Source organism: Carcharhinus amblyrhynchos, chromosome 3, assembly GCF_965287045.1.
Source record: "Carcharhinus amblyrhynchos chromosome 3, sCarAmb.v2.hapA, whole genome shotgun sequence".
In the NCBI taxonomy this organism is placed as follows: Eukaryota; Metazoa; Chordata; class Chondrichthyes; order Carcharhiniformes; family Carcharhinidae; genus Carcharhinus; species Carcharhinus amblyrhynchos.
Genome location: NC_137326.1, coordinates 36,053,418 through 36,072,469, shown reverse-complemented (window position 1 = coordinate 36,072,469; position 19,052 = coordinate 36,053,418). Strand labels below are relative to the sequence as shown.

The window sequence follows — 19,052 nt, the reverse complement described above, 5'->3', positions numbered from 1 at the left end:
AGAGTGATCATTGTATGGTGGAGTTTCTGGTGCAGATGGAGGAGGAGAAAGTGGGTTCCCGGACGCACGTCCTTTGTTTGAACAGAGGGGAGTATGGTAGGATGAGAGAGGAATTGGCGAATGTGGACTGGGGGAGCGCGTTGGAAGGTAGGTCTGCTGAGGAGCAGTGGAGGATCTTTAAGGAGATCTTTCTTGGTGCTCAGCAGAAATTTATTCCGATGGTCAAAAAGGACAGTAGGAGGAGAGGTAATAAGCCGTGGATAACGAAGGAGGTGAAGGAAAGTGTTAAATTAAAAGCGGAGGCGTTTAGAGTAGCTAAGAGTAGTGGGCGAGGAGAGGATTGGGAGAGGTTTAAATGTCAACAAAGATTGACAAAGAAGTTGATAAAGGAGGGTAGGAGAAACTATGAAGCTGGGCTAGCGCTTAATATAAAAAAGGATAGCAAGAGTTTTTATAAATATATAAAAAGGAAGAGGCTGGCTAGGGTGAACGTTGGTCCCTTAGAGGATGAGAAGGGGGACTTAGTGATAGGGATGGGGATATGGCTGAGGTCCTGAATAACTTTTTTGTTTCTGTCTTCACGGAGAAGGACGTGAATAATTTGCCGGGTGTTAGAGATGGAAAGGTGGTAGGACTAGAGGGTCTTAATGACATTACTGTTACTAGAGAGGAGGTGCTCGACAGACTGGAGGGACTGATTGTGGACAAGTCCCCAGGACCGGATGGAATGCATCCGAGGGTTCTGAAAGAAATGGCAGAGGTTATAGTGGATGCCTTGGTGGTTATCTTCCAGACGTCGCTGGATTCCGGGGAAGTGCCGGAAGATTGGAAAGCGGCTAATGTTGCGCCGTTGTTTAAGAAGGGTGCCAGGCAAAAGGCAGGGACTTATAGGCCGGTTAGTTTAACGTCTGTTGTAGGTAAAATGTTAGAATCCATCATCAAGGAGGAAATAGCGAGGCATCTTGAGAGGAATTGCTTGATAGAGCAGACGCAGCACAGTTTCGTTAAAGGGAAGTCGTGTCTGACAAATTTACTGGAGTTCTATGAGGATGTGTCTAGGGCGGTGGATAGAGGAGAGCCGGTGGATGTGGTCTTTCTTGATTTTCAGAAGGCATTTGACAAGGTACCTCACAAGAGGTTATTGCAGAAGGTCAGGGGACATGGAGTTGGGGGTAGGGTGTTAGCGTGGATAGAGGATTGGTTGTCAAATAGGAGGCAGAGAGTGGGGGTCAATGGGTGCTATTCGGATTGGCGGATGGTGACTAGTGGAGTGCCCCAGGGGTCGGTGCTGGGGCCTCAGCTATTTACCATTTATATAGATGATCTGGAGGAGGGAACCGAGTGTATGGTGTCGAAATTTGCTGATGACACCAAGATTGGAGGAACGGCAAATTGTGCGGAGGGTGTGGAGAGTCTGCAGAAGGATCTGGATAGGCTGGGCGAATGGGCCAGGAAATGGCAAATGGAATTTAATGTTGGCAAGTGCGAGGTGGTCCACTTTGGTAGGAATAATGGTAGGAAGGATTATTACTTACGTGGCGAAAAACTGCAGCAGGCGACGGTGCAGAGGGACCTCGGGGTCCTTGTGCATGAGTCGCAAAAACCCAGCTTGCAGGTGCAGCAGGTGATCAGGAAGGCGAATGGGATGCTGGCCTTCATAGCGAGGGGGATTGAATATAAAAGTAGGGAGGTCTTGCTGCAGCTGTATAGGGCATTGGTGAGGCCGCAGCTGGAGTACTGTGTGCAGTTTTGGGCGCCGTACTTACGCAAGGATATTTTGGCCTTGGAGGGAGTGCAGAGGAGGTTTACTAGGCTGATGCCGGAGTTGAGGGGGTTGAGCTATGAGGAGAGGCTGAATAAACTAGGTTTGTACTCGTTAGAGTTTAGAAGAATGAGGCGAGATCTCATTGAGACGTATAAGATGATGAATGGGATGGATAGGATAGAGGTGGAGAGACTCTTCCCGCTCAGAAAGGACAGTAGGACTGGGGGGCACAGCCTCAAGATAAAGTGGGGGGGGAGCGGTTTAGAACGGAGTTGAGGAGAAACTTCTTCACTCAAAGGGTGGTGAATCTCTGGAATTCTCTGCCCGTTGAAGTGGTGGAGGCTGCCTCGCTAAATATTTTTAAGACGCGGGTTGATGGGTTTTTGATAAGAGAGGGGATTAAGGGTTATGGGGAGAGGGCGGGAATGTGGAACTGAGCCACGACAGATCAGCCATGATCTTATTGAATGGCGGGGCAGGCTCGAGGGGCTAGATGGCCTACTCCTGCTCCTATTTCTTATGTTATGTTAGTCCCAATCGCTGACCTCCCTCACTTTGTCACTCAGCCCAAATGCAAAGTGGCAGTGGGACCCTCCCTACCCCCACTGATTTACCACCCTCAGAGGACCTGCCCCCTGCCCCCCCCCACCAGTCCCCACCCCATTAGGCCCCGCCGTCTTGGCACTGCCCTATGCTCAGTGAGCAGTGCCAAGTCTGCCCCCAGGTATTGGCACTTTGCCCTTTGGAGCAGTGCCAGGAGGCCAGACTGGCATTGCCAAGGTATCAATGCTCAGTGGGCACCCTCCCCCCATGCCCAATCCTCTGGCTCCAGAGAGGTCAGGTCGGGCCCACTAATAGTAGTTAAAATACACACAAATTAGAACTTGCGTGAATTATTCAGCTCCATGCCAATTTCTGGCGCGGAGCTGACGGCTGTGGTAATCTGGCTGTCGGAGACATGTGGAAGAAGTGGCACCCACAAGACAACCTCCGTTCGAGTCCCCTGACCTGTTACGCTACAAAAGCAGTTCAGTGGGATGAGAGAATCACCACCCCTTATCAATGGTACAAAGTCAATAATCAAGCATGTGACAACAAAGAACAACCCAGCACGGGAAACAGGCCCTTCGGCCCAACGAGCCCGCGCCACCGCATCCTCCTACACCTACCCTGCCCTGCGTGTATGCAAGTGGAACCCCTAACTTAGCCAGATTCAGGGGAGAATAGTGTCAATTTGGTAAACCAATCAGCCTAAGAGCACATCTTTGGGGTGTGGGAGGAAACCGGAGCGCCCGGAGGAAACCCACGCAACCACAGGGAGAATGCGCAAACTCCCACAGACACAGGCCCAAATCCATGTATCTGCACAGCCAGCAGTGCTAGTCACTGAGCTGTTGCGGCGCCCGTCTACCGGTCCAGGATCAAGCACACACACTGACATGAAGTACTAGGCCACTCCCGGAACCTCCAAGAGCAGCCCACGCACGACCCACCGTGTGCGTGCCCCTTGTTTGACAACAAGGTGGACCTCCACCTGCGGAATAAAAAGACAAAAACGTTAACATATAAGTCTGCATTTCCAGTGTCTCCCGAGGCTCTGACCCTATTTAATACCCCCTACTATAACCCTCCATCCTTGTTTCGCTCATGTGTCTATCTAAGTAAACCTTAAACAAGTCCAACGTTCCTGCCTCCACCACCCTACTCGGTGGCGTTCCATACCCCCACGACCCTCTGCGTGAAAAACCTTCCTCTCACATCCAAATTATACCTCTCCCCCCTCACCCTTAGATCATGACCTCTCGTAATTGTACCCAATCTAGGGAGCAGCCTATCACTATTGACTCTATCTATTCCCTTCAGTATCTTATATACCTCTATCATGCCTCCCCTTAATCTCCGTCTTTCCAAGGAGAAAAGTCCCAGTTTCTCCAACCTTTCCTCGTAACTCAGTCCTTCCATGCCAGGCAACATCCTGGTAAACCTCCTCTGCACCCTCTCCAGAGTCTCCACGTCCTTCCGGTAGTAAGGTGACCAGAACTGGATGCAGTACTCCAAATGCGGTCTAACCAACATTCTGTACAACTGAAGCATTAGTCGGCAGCTCCTATACTCTATACCCCTTCCTATAAAGGCTAGCATTCCATAAGCCTTCCTAACAACCTTCTCCACTTATGTCGCAACCTTCATAGACTTGTGAACCTGCACTCCCAGGTCCCTCTGTATTTCTATACTCCTAATCGGTCTACCTTTTATCACGTAGCTCCTCTCTGCATTATTCCTTCCAAAATGCATCACCTCGCATTTGTCAGGATTAAATTCCATCTGCCACCTATCTGCCCAATGTACCAACCTATCTATATCCTGTTGTATCACCTGACATTCCACCTCAGTATCTGCCAACCCTGCCATCTTGGTATCATCCGCAAACTTGCTGATCACACCACGTACGCTCTCTTCCAAGTCATTTATGTATACTACAAAGAGAGGTCCCAGTACTGAGCCCTGCGGCACACCACTGGTCACTGGCCTCCGGCCCGAAAAGGTCCCCTCAACAACTACCCTCTGTCTCCTATTGCCCAGCCAGTTCTCAATCCACCTAGCTACCTGACCTCGTATCCCATGCGCCTTAACCTTTTCTACCAGCCTACCATGAGGGACTTTGTCAAACGCCTTACTGAAATCCATATAGATGACATCAACGGCTCGCCTATCGTCAACCGTTTTTGTCACCTCCTCAAAGAATTCTACCAGATTCGTAAGGCAAGACCTCCCTCTAACAAAGCCATGTTGCGTATTCCTAATCAGATCGCAACGCTCCAAATGCTCACACATCCTACCTCTAAGTATTTTTCCATTAATTTTCCTACCACCGATGTCAAACTCACTGGTCTATAATTTCCAGGGTTATGCCTACTACCTTTTTTAAACAGCGGTACAACATTAGCTACCCTCCAGTCTTCTGGGACCTCACCTGTGTCCAAAGAAGAGACAAAGACCTTTGAAGAGTTATTGCAAAGCACTTCCAAATAATAGCATGTTAATTTTAAACATTGTTGGCTGTATGTTTTGAAGAACGTTAAGTAGTTTACCAATATTAATTTGTGTTATAATTAAAACTGAAATACAACTTGTAGAAACTCCCAGCCAGCTAAAGTTTGTAAGAAAATGCATCCTTTGGGGATTACAGGACCATGTCAACTACTGAAACACAGTAGTAATCCATGTCAATTCAGGATTACTACTGTGTTTCGCAAATCCTGTACGCTAATTACCTTCAATTCATTACTTTAAGGCCAAATTGTCGGATCTGACTTCTCGTACTAAACCTTAGGAATACTTGGCACAAAATATAGTTCTCTGCAAGCTTGTGAAACACAAATAATAACAAGGAGATTAAGATCAGTGTTGTCAATACAAGGCAACACTGGGAATAAAAAAAAATTCATAAATCAGTTCAAGAACCATCCAAGTCCTCCCAAAGTTGATACCATATAATTAAATTACTGAAAATCTGTCCATAATTTACTCAGAAATGTATTACAGAGCAGTAAATTAACTTCTGTATCCAAAACATCCTTTTCTACAGGAATAGGGGAAATACGACCCTGCTATGATCCCCATAGAGACCGATAACTTCAAAAAGATATTAGAATTTCCAGTGATTGTTGAAAGAATCATAAGACAAGATTTCAAGTTTTAAGACTCTTACTGGTACAAACAAACTAAAAGCAACTTGGTCTAAATACAGCAACAGGATTAATGCAAAATACTGCAGATGCTGGAATTTCAAACAAAAATAGAAAAATGCTGGAAAGTCTCAGCAGGTCTGACTGCATCTGTGGAGAGAGAATAGAGCCAATGTTTCGAGTCTGGATAACTTTGTCAGAGCTGGTCTACACACCATTCAGTTGGTAACTTTACGCCGAACAACTAAAATATTGCCCAATTTAACTTTTAGAATTGCCAAAAATCCCCCCACCTTGTTACACTTTACTCTGGCCCTTATGTAGACACGTTATTCTCCTGGAACCAGTCGAAAACTGCTCTCCGCCCACTGTAGAATATTTCCTTTTTCCTTTCCAGCTGGTTAATTTTTAATCCCCAACCCGACTGACTTCCATGCTGAGGTTATCTGAAGATTCTTCCCTCTAGCCAGAGCTAGGCAAACTCTCCAGCCAGATTTAAATTCTCACCGACTTAGTATCTTCAATCTGATTGTAAGCTCCTACCCAATCTCCATGTGGTGAATAATAAGGACAGCATTTTCTTTGCTTCAGGTGTAGGACTGGTTGCCTCTCTCTTTCTATTTGCTCCTTCTCATTCAGGCTCTTGAAGACTGAGCTTTCTCTGCCAGTTTCAGTGATATCTTAAAAAGAAACTGCTGCCCACTATCACAATGATTTTTGATTGATTTTCCTTCTAAAAGCCCATTCCCATGGCAATGTGAATCATAGGGGTCTTGTATCCAGTTAGAAACCTAATTGGCTCTCGAGAATCCCCAATTCCAATCTGTCTTGGATGTAAGTAGACAGTGTAACTGTTTATAAAACCTAACTTTCTCATCACCACCTTGTGAGAATTGGAGACTAACCATTGTTATCATGGATGCCCTTGTCATTGTCAACATATGTGAACATCTTTCAACTTCATCCCAGTAAAAAAACCTGCCTCCCCCAACTTAACTGTTAACACCCAAACCACTCAAGCTTGTTGTCGGGCAGAACTTAGAGTATTCCTTCATTCACCCTGAAGTAAAGAACCTGAAAACACAGCAATTTTATAAACCTTGTATTTGCAACAACTCTCAGAAACTTGAGTTGATGACATTAGAGTAGGACTGACTTAAATAATAGCTAATTCAATGACAGGAGTTGAAGACAACATGAAGTTTTTTTTCTCCATTTTTCTTGGTGATGATAATCTATTTCTGAAAATTAAAAGTTACAACTTCTGAAAATAAAATGTTAATTTTGGTGAGCAGATCACTTTTGGCATTGCTCATGATGAAACCATAATATTTTACAGGGATAGTGATTTACCAATGTGTAGATCTGAGAGCACTGCGAAGTCCAGTACCTGAAAAGTTTCCAGGTCCAGTTGGATTTTGGGAATATCAAGATCTAACAATACTTGAGGAAGGCTACCATAATGCTAAGATTATTACAGACTCAAAAAGTACTGGGCAATTTTTCAGATTTGGGAACTTTGATGGGGGATACATGGCCTTGGATGGTTAGAATCACAGAATCCCTACAGTGCAGAAGGAGGCCATTCAGCCCATCAAGTCCACAGCGACCACACACCCTATCCCCTTAACCTCACGTATTCACCCCACTAATCCCCCTGACACTAAGGGGCAATTTGGCATCACCAATCAATCTAACCCACACATCTTTGGACTGTGGAAGGGAACTGGAGGAAACTCACGCAGACACAGGGAGAATGTGCAAACTCTACACAGGCAGTCACCCAAGGCCAGAATTGCACTCAGGTTCCTGGTGTTGTGAGGCAGCAGTGCTAACCACTGTGCCACTGTGCTGCCCTGGTTCTGGGATATTATCCTATGACAGTCATGTTATGCCCGTAAAGTTCAATTGAGAAATGTTGTTCTCCAGGAGAGAATCTTTCAAACCTGCATCATTTTTAAACACCATCTTAAGGACTGAAAGAAGTGACCCATTTCTCTTTTACTTCTAGTGATTTACATCTCTAAAAATCATCTTTTTTTATGTATTTGTCTGTGTGTTTAGGTGTTTGGTGTTTGTTGTGCTTACATTTCAGGTGTTGTGAAAGTAAACATTTATCCTTTCTCTTGATTTGATCTTGAAAGCAAACCTGCCTGTGTCACAGTCACAGCACTCAAAAGGGTTAAAACCTCCTTCACAAAATAACATCTTGCTGCGGTCAGCCCAGCGATAAGTAAAAGCAGAGAATTATCTTTCCCCATCCTTAACAATCCCAACCTTGGTATATTATCCAGTTATCCATATTAAGTAATATTTGCCACCAGCCTGTGCTTACCCAAGTCTTTTGCACCCTCTCTTGTTTGCCAAGCTTACTTCTTTGTTCATTGAATTTTGCTGTTGTGCTCCTTTAATTTATCTGGATAGAATAATAGAATTCCTGTAGTGCAAAAGGAAGGCATTTAGCCCACCAAGTGTACACCGAATACATTCCCACTTAGGCCCTATCCCCATAACCCCACATGTTTACCCTGCTAATTCCCCTGACACTAAGGGGCAATTTAGCATGGCCAATACACCTAACTCGCACATCTTTGGACAGTGGGAGGAAACTGGAGCACCCGGAGGAAACCCACGCAGACACAGGGAGAACGTGTAAACTCCACACAGAGAGTGACCCAAGGCCGGAGTTGAACCCGTGTCCCTGGCGATGTGAGGCAGCAGTGCTAACCACTGTGCCACTGAGCTGAGAAAAGTTGACTTTACACCGAGCTTTGGACATACACTTTTTTCATCCCTTCCCCAGCCTGACGAGCAATTTGCCCAAACTGATTGCTTGTCACACAGCATATCTGTGCTGCTGCATCTTTTATGCACCATTTCCTTTATCATTTGGTTAGCTCTCCAAAACAATCAATATTGACCAGGACACTTGCGAGAACTCCCCTAACTTTTGGGAAGTGTCATGGAATCTTTCCAATCCACCTGAAAGCACAGAGGAAACCTCAGTTTAACACTTTATCCAGGCAATGACCCCTCCAACAATGCATCAATATATTGTTAGCCTGGATTATATACTCAGATCACTGAAATAGACCATCAAACCCACAAGAGAGAATACCATGCAGCCAACACCCATATTGAAAAGGCTAAGACTGAATGAGAAAAGAAAATGCTGGAAAATCTCAGCAGGTCTGACAGAGTCTCTGAAGAGAGAATAGAGCCAACATTTCGAGTCAGGATGACCCTTCATCAGAGCTGAGACTGAATTAGCGTGGGAGCTGAAGACATTGATCAAGCAGTATGCTTGATAGATCTACCTCACCCACCATGAGAATTAATACTTCAGAATTTAGTGGAATTTACATGTGCTGGAAACTCTTAGTTCCGTGAATCAGTTACTTGTGTGAGTAAGAAATGAGACTCTGTGAAGATGTAAATTATTATGTAAACTATTGTCCACATTGCTTTAAAGGAAAATTGTAGGTTAATTAACCGAATAATCCTTGCACCATGCTTTGCGGCTCGGATGAAAGCTATAGTCTGATAGTTATGTTAATTTCTGATTTTTTCTTTAAAAAGTCATATATTCTCTACACGTAAATGTGAGAGATGTTTGGACTGGAAAATTGAGCATTCCTCTGTTGAACCTCAGCAGCGCAGAACATTCCCAGGCCACATATAGAATGACTTGTTAAGAGATCAAAACATGTTCTACGCTGTTTTAATAACGTCGTAACTCCCACGAGAGAAGAGCACCCTCTAGTGTACTTATGTGACATTTCAGTTTCCTGTGCTGGCCTCCCTGAACAGAGTTTTTCACAACTTTCTCAATTTTGTGTTGGTTTATGCTTTGAGAATAGCGACTGAAAAAGAATTGGTTTAAGACTAAATCTGAGTTCATACAAATGTGAAAATGTCAAAGCGAAAAAGTCAAGCTGGCCCATCTAGCATATCCCACATTAAGTGCGTCTCCCCAGGCATCACAATACAGACACTCCCAACTAGATCCATGTAATCTCCCAAAAGATGGGAAAAAAGTAAGATAAGACCAGATCAGATGTTGATGGGGTGGGGGGTGGGGTGGGGGATGGGGAGGTAAAGGAGCCTAGAAAATCCCCCTCATTGCACTTGAAGACTAAACTGAGAGAGGGAGAGTTTCACCCAGTCAGTTTAGATTAAATTCAAATTGCACACCAGAGTTAAATGAGTAACCAGTAGCCCACTGCATTTTGCAGTCTCCATCCTCCCCAGTGCCTTGATTGCAAAGGCAATCCGTTCTTTGAAAAGTAAGTGCTTTGTAAGAATTATGCATGCTATTTGCTGGATAATATGTGCCTAAAAGTTGACGTGTACTATTGGACACTTTTTCAATGAAGATCAGATTCACTTCTGAAATTTCTCACTCTTCCCTTTAACCCTTGTCCTTTTTGGGTTCCTTTTGCAAAATAATTGTGTGATACAGATTTATTATATCTTCAGGATATAATATAATTCACCCATTTTACCAGGTTTATTGTTAAAGTTTATTCACTGATGTTAGGTCAAGCATAGGAAGGGCAATAATGGCTGGATATTTTGTGTGTAGGTGAAATTTAAAAGGGTGGGAACAATTAAAGATGAGTGTCACATGAGATCAGGAATATCAGGCAGTATTCTGAAAGACCTTAGGGTCAAAAAGGATGACAACTCATTTTGCTGCTTTTGGAAAGGATAATGGATCAGAGGTTTAAGAAAACTCTTAAACTGACACAGTAGCACTGTGGTTAGCACTGTTGCCTCACAGCGTCAGGGACCCAGGTTTGATTCCCAGCTTGGGTCACTGTCTGTGTGGAGTCTGCACATTCTTCCCACGTCTGTGTGGATTTCCTCTGGGTGCTCCGGTTTCCTCCCACATTCTGAAAGATGTGCTGCATTGACCCGAGCAGGTGCTGGACTGTGGTGACTAAGGGAATTTCACAGTAACTTCATTGCCGTGTTAATATAAGCCTTACTTGCGACTAATAAATAAACTTTACTTTAAATGAAAGGCAGTAACAAAGACAAAGGAAGCTTCTTTTGCAAGCTGGGAACAACACCTGACTGCTTGCTGTGCTATCCTTATACTACATGTCAGAAGTAATTGTCCTGACAGCAAATGACACAACCTTGCATCTAGATACAATATCCCTGACCATGTTGAGGCACTTCTCCACAGGAATCTACCAAGTGGCTGCTACGGTGCTGAAAATATGATTGGTGCTATCTTGACAGAGGTGACCAAACAAGCTTTGCTGATTGTTGTACTTCATTTCATTAAATGTCATGACTTCATGAGCTATATCCAGCATAATGTTGCATCATTTATGCTTCTATCCTTATCCTCATCCACAGAGTTACAGACAATGATAAACTGAACTTTTTTATTTTTCTCGTCATCTGTAAGCAGAGGTGCTTTGTTTTTTAAAATAGACTGTGGGATGTTTTCCTAAACCCTCTGTCTGTGAAGTGAGATTTAAGATGACTCGCGACAGTCTCTCTTTAGGCTAAATCAAAGGTTCTTTTAATTCATGCATGCAAAGAAGGGAAATGATCATTGCTACTACATACACACATACAAGAAGGAAATGGGAAAAAAAGACTTTCATAGCTAGGGATAACTTTAAAAAGAAAGAAAGAGCCAAAGATATGGATGTTATTTCATATAAATGTCAAAGTACAGTGAGGATTCCATCATGTAGGAGACAAGGTTCAGGTAGGCTCGGCTGCTGAAAATAGGAATTGTAGAATCCCTTCAAGATTGGTGATAAGAACATAAGAACATAAGAACATAAGAAATAGGAGCAGGAGTAGGCCATCTGGCCCTTCGAGCCTGCCCCGCCATTCAATAAGATCATGGCTGATCTGTCGTGGCTCAGTTCCACTTTCCCGCCCTCTCCCCATAACCCTTAATCCCCTCTCTTATCAAAAACCCATCAACCCGCTTCTTAAAAATATTTAGCGAGGCAGCCTCCACCACTTCAACGGGCAGAGAATTCCAGAGATTCACCACCCTTTGAGTGAAGAAGTTCCTCCTCAACTCCGTTCTGAACCGCCCCCCCTTTATCTTGAGGCTGTGCCCCCTAGTCCTACTATCTTTTTTGAGCGGGAAGAGTCTTTCCACCTCTATCCTATCCATCCCATTCATCATCTTATACGTCTCAATGAGATCTCCCCTCATTCTTCTAAACTCTAACGAGTACAAGCCTAGTTTATTCAGCCTCTCCTCATAGCTCAACCCCCTCAACTCCGGTATCAGCCTAGTAAACCTCCTCTGCACTCCCTCCAGGGCCAGCAACAAGATTGATACCCAGAGACATGGTCCACTCTACAGGTAGCGGCTGGAACATTACCAGGAACAAGGCTTCAAAAAGGTTTTGACGTGAAGAAGGCTTTGTTGTCAGATGGAGTTTGGCTTTGGTGTTGACAGACTGGATGCTGAATAGCAGACTACCCTGGGAGTCCAGATATATAACATTAAATCAAAGGAACTTAGATCATGTGGTGACCATTGTTTACCTGAAACTGATTAATTAATCCGGTTTCTTCCCACTGTCCAGAGACGTGCAGGTTAGTTTGATTGGCCCTGGCAAATTAACCTAGTGTCAGGGGTATTAACAGGGTAAATATGTGGGGTTGCAGGAATAGGGCCGGGTGGGATTGTGGTCGGTGCAGTCTCGATGGGCCAAATGGCCTCCTCCTGCTCTGTAGGAATTCTATGAGTGAGTTTCTATGTTTCTAGTCAAAATCCATTGTTCACCTTAGGATATAGATGGTGCCTGTTTGCACCTCCGCAGGTATAACACATTTTGATGGCTCTCTTTGTCATAAGATCACACTGGGGAGACAGACTGTCTGCTGCTTCCTTGTTTTGTTGATTGTAATGAATCCATGCATTGATAGGTGTGAGATTTCACAAGGATTAGGGTTGAGCTTTGTCCTGTAATTGCTGCTAGAGTTTTCCAGCACTGTGGCCAACTTGCAAATCATGTGGCCTGTAGCAGTCATGTTTTTGTCCAGCAGAGTGCAATTTTTAAACCAGCAGAAACTATGGGTTTGATTTGCCCAGTGTATAATATCTTGCATGTCTTATGGGTATGACAACAATGTTCTTGGAAAGTGTGCTTCTAGTACTAATAATGAATGAAGGCCCCACTTTACTGGGTCACAACTCCTTCAGGTTTGGGCTAATGCCGCAGAAAGAGAGGGACATTCTGAGTAAAATCAGGAATAATGCAACTGTAATTTTTTCCTATTGACCTTCATCCTAACCATTGTACATGGAAGATAACAATTAAGAGTCCAAGGACAATTGCATTTTAAAGATAATCCAGTCTTCATCATTGATAATTTTTTGAGAAAATATGTTTCATTTAAAGGAACAATAAAACCAAAATTTGATTTATTTCATTTATTTATTCATGTCACAAGTAGGCTTACATTAAAAACTGCAATGAAGTTACTGTAAAAATCCCTTAGTCAACACACTCCAGCGCCTGGTTGGGTAAACTGAGAGAATTTAGCATGGCCAATGCACATAACCAGGTGTCTTTTGGAGCACCCGGAGGAAACACATGCAGACATGGGGAAAACATGCAGACTCCACACAGACAGTGACCCAAGCCAGGAATCGAACCCGAGTCTCTGGCACTGTGATGCCACTGTGCCACCATGTCACCCTAGAATTTGTTTTAAAAACATTAAGTATGCAATTAATTTTTTTTTTAAAGAATATACTATGGTAGGTATTGTGGCAGTGAACTAAGATTCTTGGTAACACCTGGCTGAATTCAATGAACTGAAACAAGTAGAACTAAATTAGTTTTGCTTTTGCATGTTATAACCGTCCACATCGTCTTGTCTCTGGATGGTCTGAGATGAGATGGACACTGGGTAATGCACGTCAGGACCTGACAAAGTCCTGACACGCAGACATGTATGGGAATTGCCCAGGAAGTTTAAACTTTTAATAGGCTGACTTCCACTGCCAGGGGCTCTGACCCTGTGTTTAGGACACAAACTATGGCTAGATGCACCAAATCTACTTGCATGCTCACCCTCAAAATTTTAGACACTCAAATGGCTGGTCTAGCAATTGTGTAACTCAGCTGAACATGACATCTGCGCCCCCCATGACAAAATCATGCCAACCATCCGACTACCAGCCTCCTCCACAACTTTCTGTCCACCCAATTAACTCCCCCCAACTGGCCTCTCTTGGCCCTGGTTAACCCCGAGTACCCAGCTGTTCCCTGGCTACATCCTGATCACCCCTACACCCCACCCTGATCAAATCCAACTACCCACCCTGCCCCAACCAGACCCAACCACCTAGTTAATCCCCAACCAAAGCCAATGACCTGCCTACCACTCCTGCCCTGCCTGCCCAGCTCACCCATTTGTCCAGAATCACAGAATTGGCACAGCATAAAAGGAGGCCTTTTGGCTCATTTTTAATGCACTAGATCTCCGAATGGGCAAATCATCTAGTGCCATTCTCCTGCGTTCTCCCTATTATCCTGCATTCTTTCTCTACAAAAAGAACAGTCTAATTCCCTGTTGAATTCATTGATTGAACTTTCCTCCACAAGTTTCTCCCCATCTATTCTGTCCAGATCCCTCAGAATGAACACCTCAATTGAATCTCCTCTCAGCCTTCTTTTCTACAAGAAAATCAGTCCCAACATGTCCAATTTATCTTTATTATTGATGTGCCTCATCCCTGGAATGATTTTCATCTATGAAAGTATTTTTTGTGAATCATTTCTGTAAGGTGCAATGTTCTAACACGGTCTTTTTCAAAATGGGGGTCGCGATCTGCAGATGGGTCACAGGATGCTGAAAATTGGTTGCCAGAGGAAGGCGATGGCGTAGTGGTATTATCACTAGGCTATTAATCCAGAAATTCGTTAATGTTCCAGGGGCCCAGGTTCGAATCCCCCCACAACAGATGGTGGAATTTGAATTCAATTGAAAATATCTGGAATTAAGAGTCTACCGATGACTGTGAAACCATTTTCAATTGTCAGAAAAACCCATCTGGTTCACTAATGTCCTTTAGAGAAGGAAATTTGCCATCTTTACCTGGTCTGGCTGACATGAGACTCCAGAGACACAGCAATGTGGTTGACTCTCAACTGCCCTCATGCACTTAGGGATGAATGAATAAAAAAAAACCCTATCAATTGATCCTACTCAAAAAAACATTGGATATTCTGTGATCCTGTTTAAAAAAAAACATAGGATGTTCTGTGATCCTGGTTTAAAATTGAGGGTGTTGTGTTTATAACGCACATTTGTAGAAGGCAGTATGACAATGAGTCCCTCTCAGGTGATGACATAGTCAGCATGAGGATTCTGAGGTGGAGGAAAAGCTTAGTATTGTTTAATACAATTCAAGTGATGTGCACTTTATGAACTGAAAAGATAAGATTTAGGAAAAGGATGTATTTTTAAAAGTACAGTAAATCCCATTTAGATTGTGACTGTAGCAAAAGTGCTGCAGTTTGCCTGGTCAGCGGCCTCTGCTGTGAAGGCTGGTTATAACTTTGGAGTTTGACAAGTTTAGTCATTATCTCACAATTCAACTCATTATTTTTCCCCTGCGAGCATAAAAATATTTTGTTATTGAAGCAATTTCAAAATGAAATAATGTCTGAAAAACAGGAAAACTGTTGTGATGTTTTATTTTTTAAAAAAATGACGGCTGTGAGTGAGAAAGGGTAATCGACATACCAACCACAGACTTCATTGGATGCTGCAAAATGTAAGTTATTGGTGTGACATATTCCACCTGCCAGAGAGGCTTATTGATGGGATGATAACAGGCAGAGATAATTGGCTATTTAAAAGCAGCATGTTGATCTGGTGAGCTCTGCATTCCAAAGGTGCATCTTAAATAAAAAACATGTCACAAATAAACGACTGTCAATTTTCTGTGGATGGTGGACGCACAATAAATGAGTGTATTGTGTGATCTCGGACGTTTGTTTTGAATATATGAGTTGACGACAGGAGTTTGCAAAACCAATTTCTTTTGTGCTGGAATATGGCCCAAATAAATTGGAAAATAGATCTGAAGCTGACCCCCTATGTTTAATAACTGTATAAGTTGGTACAAAATGGAGAGATTGTATTTCATTACACATCCCACGTGATGTTTGGTAAAAGTCAGTCGCTGGGAAAAAAGTTTGAAAACATTATTTTAACATCCTTGTTAAAGTGCTGTGCCCAGAACTGGACTTCAACTGGGTTTCAAGTTTAAACATTATTTATTAGTGTCACAAGTAGGCTTACATTAACACTATAATGAAGCTACTGTGAAAATCCCCTAGTCTTACACTCCAGCAGCTGTTCAGGTACATGAAGGGAGAATTTAGCATGGCCAATGCACCTTACCAACACATCTTTCGGACTGTGGAAGCAAACCCACGCAGACACCGGTCAGATTCCGCACAAACAGTGACTCAAGCCAGATATCGATCCTGGGTCCCCGGTGCTGTGAGGCAGCAGTGCTAACTACTGTAATGCCATATGCAAGTGCAACATAAACCTCATTACAGTCACATTCTATGCCACTATTAATAAAGCCTAGGCTTCATTAACCATGCCTTTAACCTGTCATGCCACCTTCAGTGACTTACGCAGATAAACACCCAGGTCCCTCTGTTCTTGCACTCCCTTTAGAATTGTACCCTTTTTTAAATATTGTTTCTATATGTTTGTCCTACCAAAATGAATCACCTTGCATTTCCCCACATTAAACCTCATCTGCCACCTGTCTGCTGATTGCACTAATTGTCTATGTCCTTTTGAAGTTCTACATTATCCTCCTCACAGTTCATAATGCTTCCAAGTTTTGTATCATCTGCAATCTTTGAAATTGTGTCCCACACACCAAGGTCTAGATAATTAACATACATCAGGAGAAACAAGGGATCCCAACATTGACTGCTGGGGAACTCCACTACAGACCTTCCTCGAGCCCAAAACGTATGCATTAGCCGCTAATCTGTTTCCTGTTACCTAGCCAATTTTGTATCCATGTTGGATCCCTTAGTTGTAACTTTGCTCACAATTCTGTTGTGTGGTACAACACAAAATGCTATTCTCTCACCCACTCATCCACTTGTGCATCCATTCTCTCAACCACTCATCCATTCACTTATTCACTCCCTCATCCGTTTATCCACCTGTTCATTCACTCACCCCTCCATTCACTCCTTCATTCACTCCTCTGTTCACTCATCCGCTCACCCAATTATTTACCCATCTACCCACTCATTCATCCACCCACTCACTCATCCATCACTCACTCACTCACTCACTCACCCACATTCATTAATCAAATGACTTGAACCTTTAAAAACACACCTAAACATGGCAGCTACTGTCGGAAAAATGGGGCCTGCCCTTTCCTCCTCCTGACTCTCCCACAATATTTGGAAATATCCTGCAGCCTCTGAGCTGATGCACATTTAGCCTCACTCAGAATTGGGAGCCCTAGCTGAAAATGGGCAGCATGGAAAACACTTTGAGGATGCTGTTGACCGGAGGCGGTCGGCCACTATATACTTGTTCCCATGTTCTTATTAAAAGTCATTTTTCGTTCATGTTGTGTTGATCTTGCATGTTCTGTCGCAATTCAAGGATGCCAAGCTTTACACTGGCACTGATCGATCTGGGTGGAGTGAGCTAGTGGGAGGTTAACAGCAGAAAGACGCTTTGGGATATAATAAGCAAGTTCAAAAATAATGTTTCTTGCCTCTTTTTCCAACGTACACATTCATTTATGCATCATGGTATCAAAGATTAGGAAAATGGAGTGAGCACGAAACAGGATGGTCAGACTACCTAACCATCCACACCACTCTGTTCATTATGCCTAAAGGCTATGATTTCAAAAAATATATATTATTTTGATTTAAAAAGACAAAACAGCACTTCTAGTCCAGTGCAAATAAAATACTTCAGAAATTTAGAAGATACATTTTGTCTCTAAAAGAAGAGTGACAGTTTGTTTTTGCTAGTGAGCCTGTAACCATTAATCAATCCCATTTGACATTGATAACTGTTTAGATGCTAAATGTGCCCTTTTCACATTTGAATGTTATTAATTGTTTGTGTACCCCATCTCGGTTCAGTGACAGGTAATTTGTCTTTACCCTGTCAAGCGTTAAATGTGTAATGTTCAATATGCAAATGCATTTACTCAATTAAGGGATAGAGCAAATGGTTGTGGTATGTCGCAAAGCATATCAATCCATGAATACCTACACTTATATTTACTTGTAGTATTAGGTCATTAAAATGAAATCATGGTGGCATAGTGGCTAGCAGTGCTGCCTCACAGTGCCAGGGACTCGGGTTCGATTCCCGGCCTCAGCTCACTGTCTGTGTAGAGTTAGCACATTTTCCCCGTATCTGTGTGGGTTTCCTCCAGGTGCTCTGGTTTCCTCCCACAGTCCAAAGATTTGTGGGTTAGGTGGATCGGCTGTGCTAAATTTCCCCTTAGTGCCGGGGAGGGGTCTAACTGAGATAAATGCATTGGGTTATGGAGCTAGGGCCTGAGCGGATTGTGGTCGGTGTAGACTCAATGGGCTGAATGGCCACCTTCTACACTGTATGATTCTATGATTCATTGAGGTTACTTTCTAAAACAAATTTTTGGTTTGTGTACAAAAGACAAAAGTTAATTTCTCTCCAATGATTGTCCCTACAGCACTGTAAGCATGGTGTTTGCATTGTAAAGGATCCTGCGGAAAACTCTGTAGTAGATGGGACTTGGGGACCTTGGAGTCCGTTTGGTTCCTGCTCCAGAACTTGCGGAGGTGGCATTAAAAATGCTGTTAGAGAATGCAACAAACCAGAGTAAGCAAACATATAGAGTGCAATAATTACTTTATCAAATTTCAAAAGATAAATAAATTATTTTTATCTGTTTGTCATTGTGTCAAAATTTGAATGGATTTAACTTGTAACAACATGAAATGTGGTATCTTATTTTTAACGACAACCTTTCGCAGTACGGAAATTGCATATTCAAATTTACTTCTTACGTGGTGGAAATGGAAATGTTTATTACTTTTCATTTTAGGCCCAGAAATGGAGGAAAATACTGTGTTGGCCGAAGAATGAAATTTCGATCTTGCAACACGGAACATTGTCCAAAGCAAGAGAAAGACTTCAGAGGAGAACAATGCGCACAGTTTGATGGAAGACACTTCAATATTAATGGCCTACCTCCAAATGTGCGTTGGGTTCCTAAGTACAGTGGAAGTGAGTATTTCCATTGGGAGAGGGAAAATTATTATATTTTACATTTTAATCGAAATCGTTAAACCAAGGATTTACCTTTTCTTTTCAGTTTTGATGAAAGACCGTTGCAAGTTGTTCTGCAGAGTTGCTGGAACTACAGTTTATTATCAGCTCAGGGATAGAGTTATTGACGGCACACTTTGTGGGCCAGAAACCAATGATGTCTGTGTTCAAGGACTTTGCCGGGTACAAAACTGATTTTAAGGATTTTGTGTGAACTTTTGAAGTTACAATTGCTCTTTCTTGTTGGAACCTTGCAAAGCTGA

At 43.1% G+C, this 19,052-nt stretch overlaps 1 protein-coding gene across 1 annotated transcript in view; it reads left to right on the top strand.

The window, feature by feature from the left end:
• Window positions 1-19,052, top strand: part of adamts9 (ADAM metallopeptidase with thrombospondin type 1 motif, 9) — a 263,821-nt gene that overhangs the window by 62,403 nt on the left and 182,366 nt on the right. Inside the window, exons 12-14 of the mRNA XM_080183228.1 lie at window positions 18,191-18,339; window positions 18,566-18,747; window positions 18,836-18,972. Coding sequence (XP_080039354.1) covers window positions 18,191-18,339; window positions 18,566-18,747; window positions 18,836-18,972 — 468 coding nt within the window. The remainder of the gene's footprint in view (window positions 1-18,190; window positions 18,340-18,565; window positions 18,748-18,835; window positions 18,973-19,052) is intronic.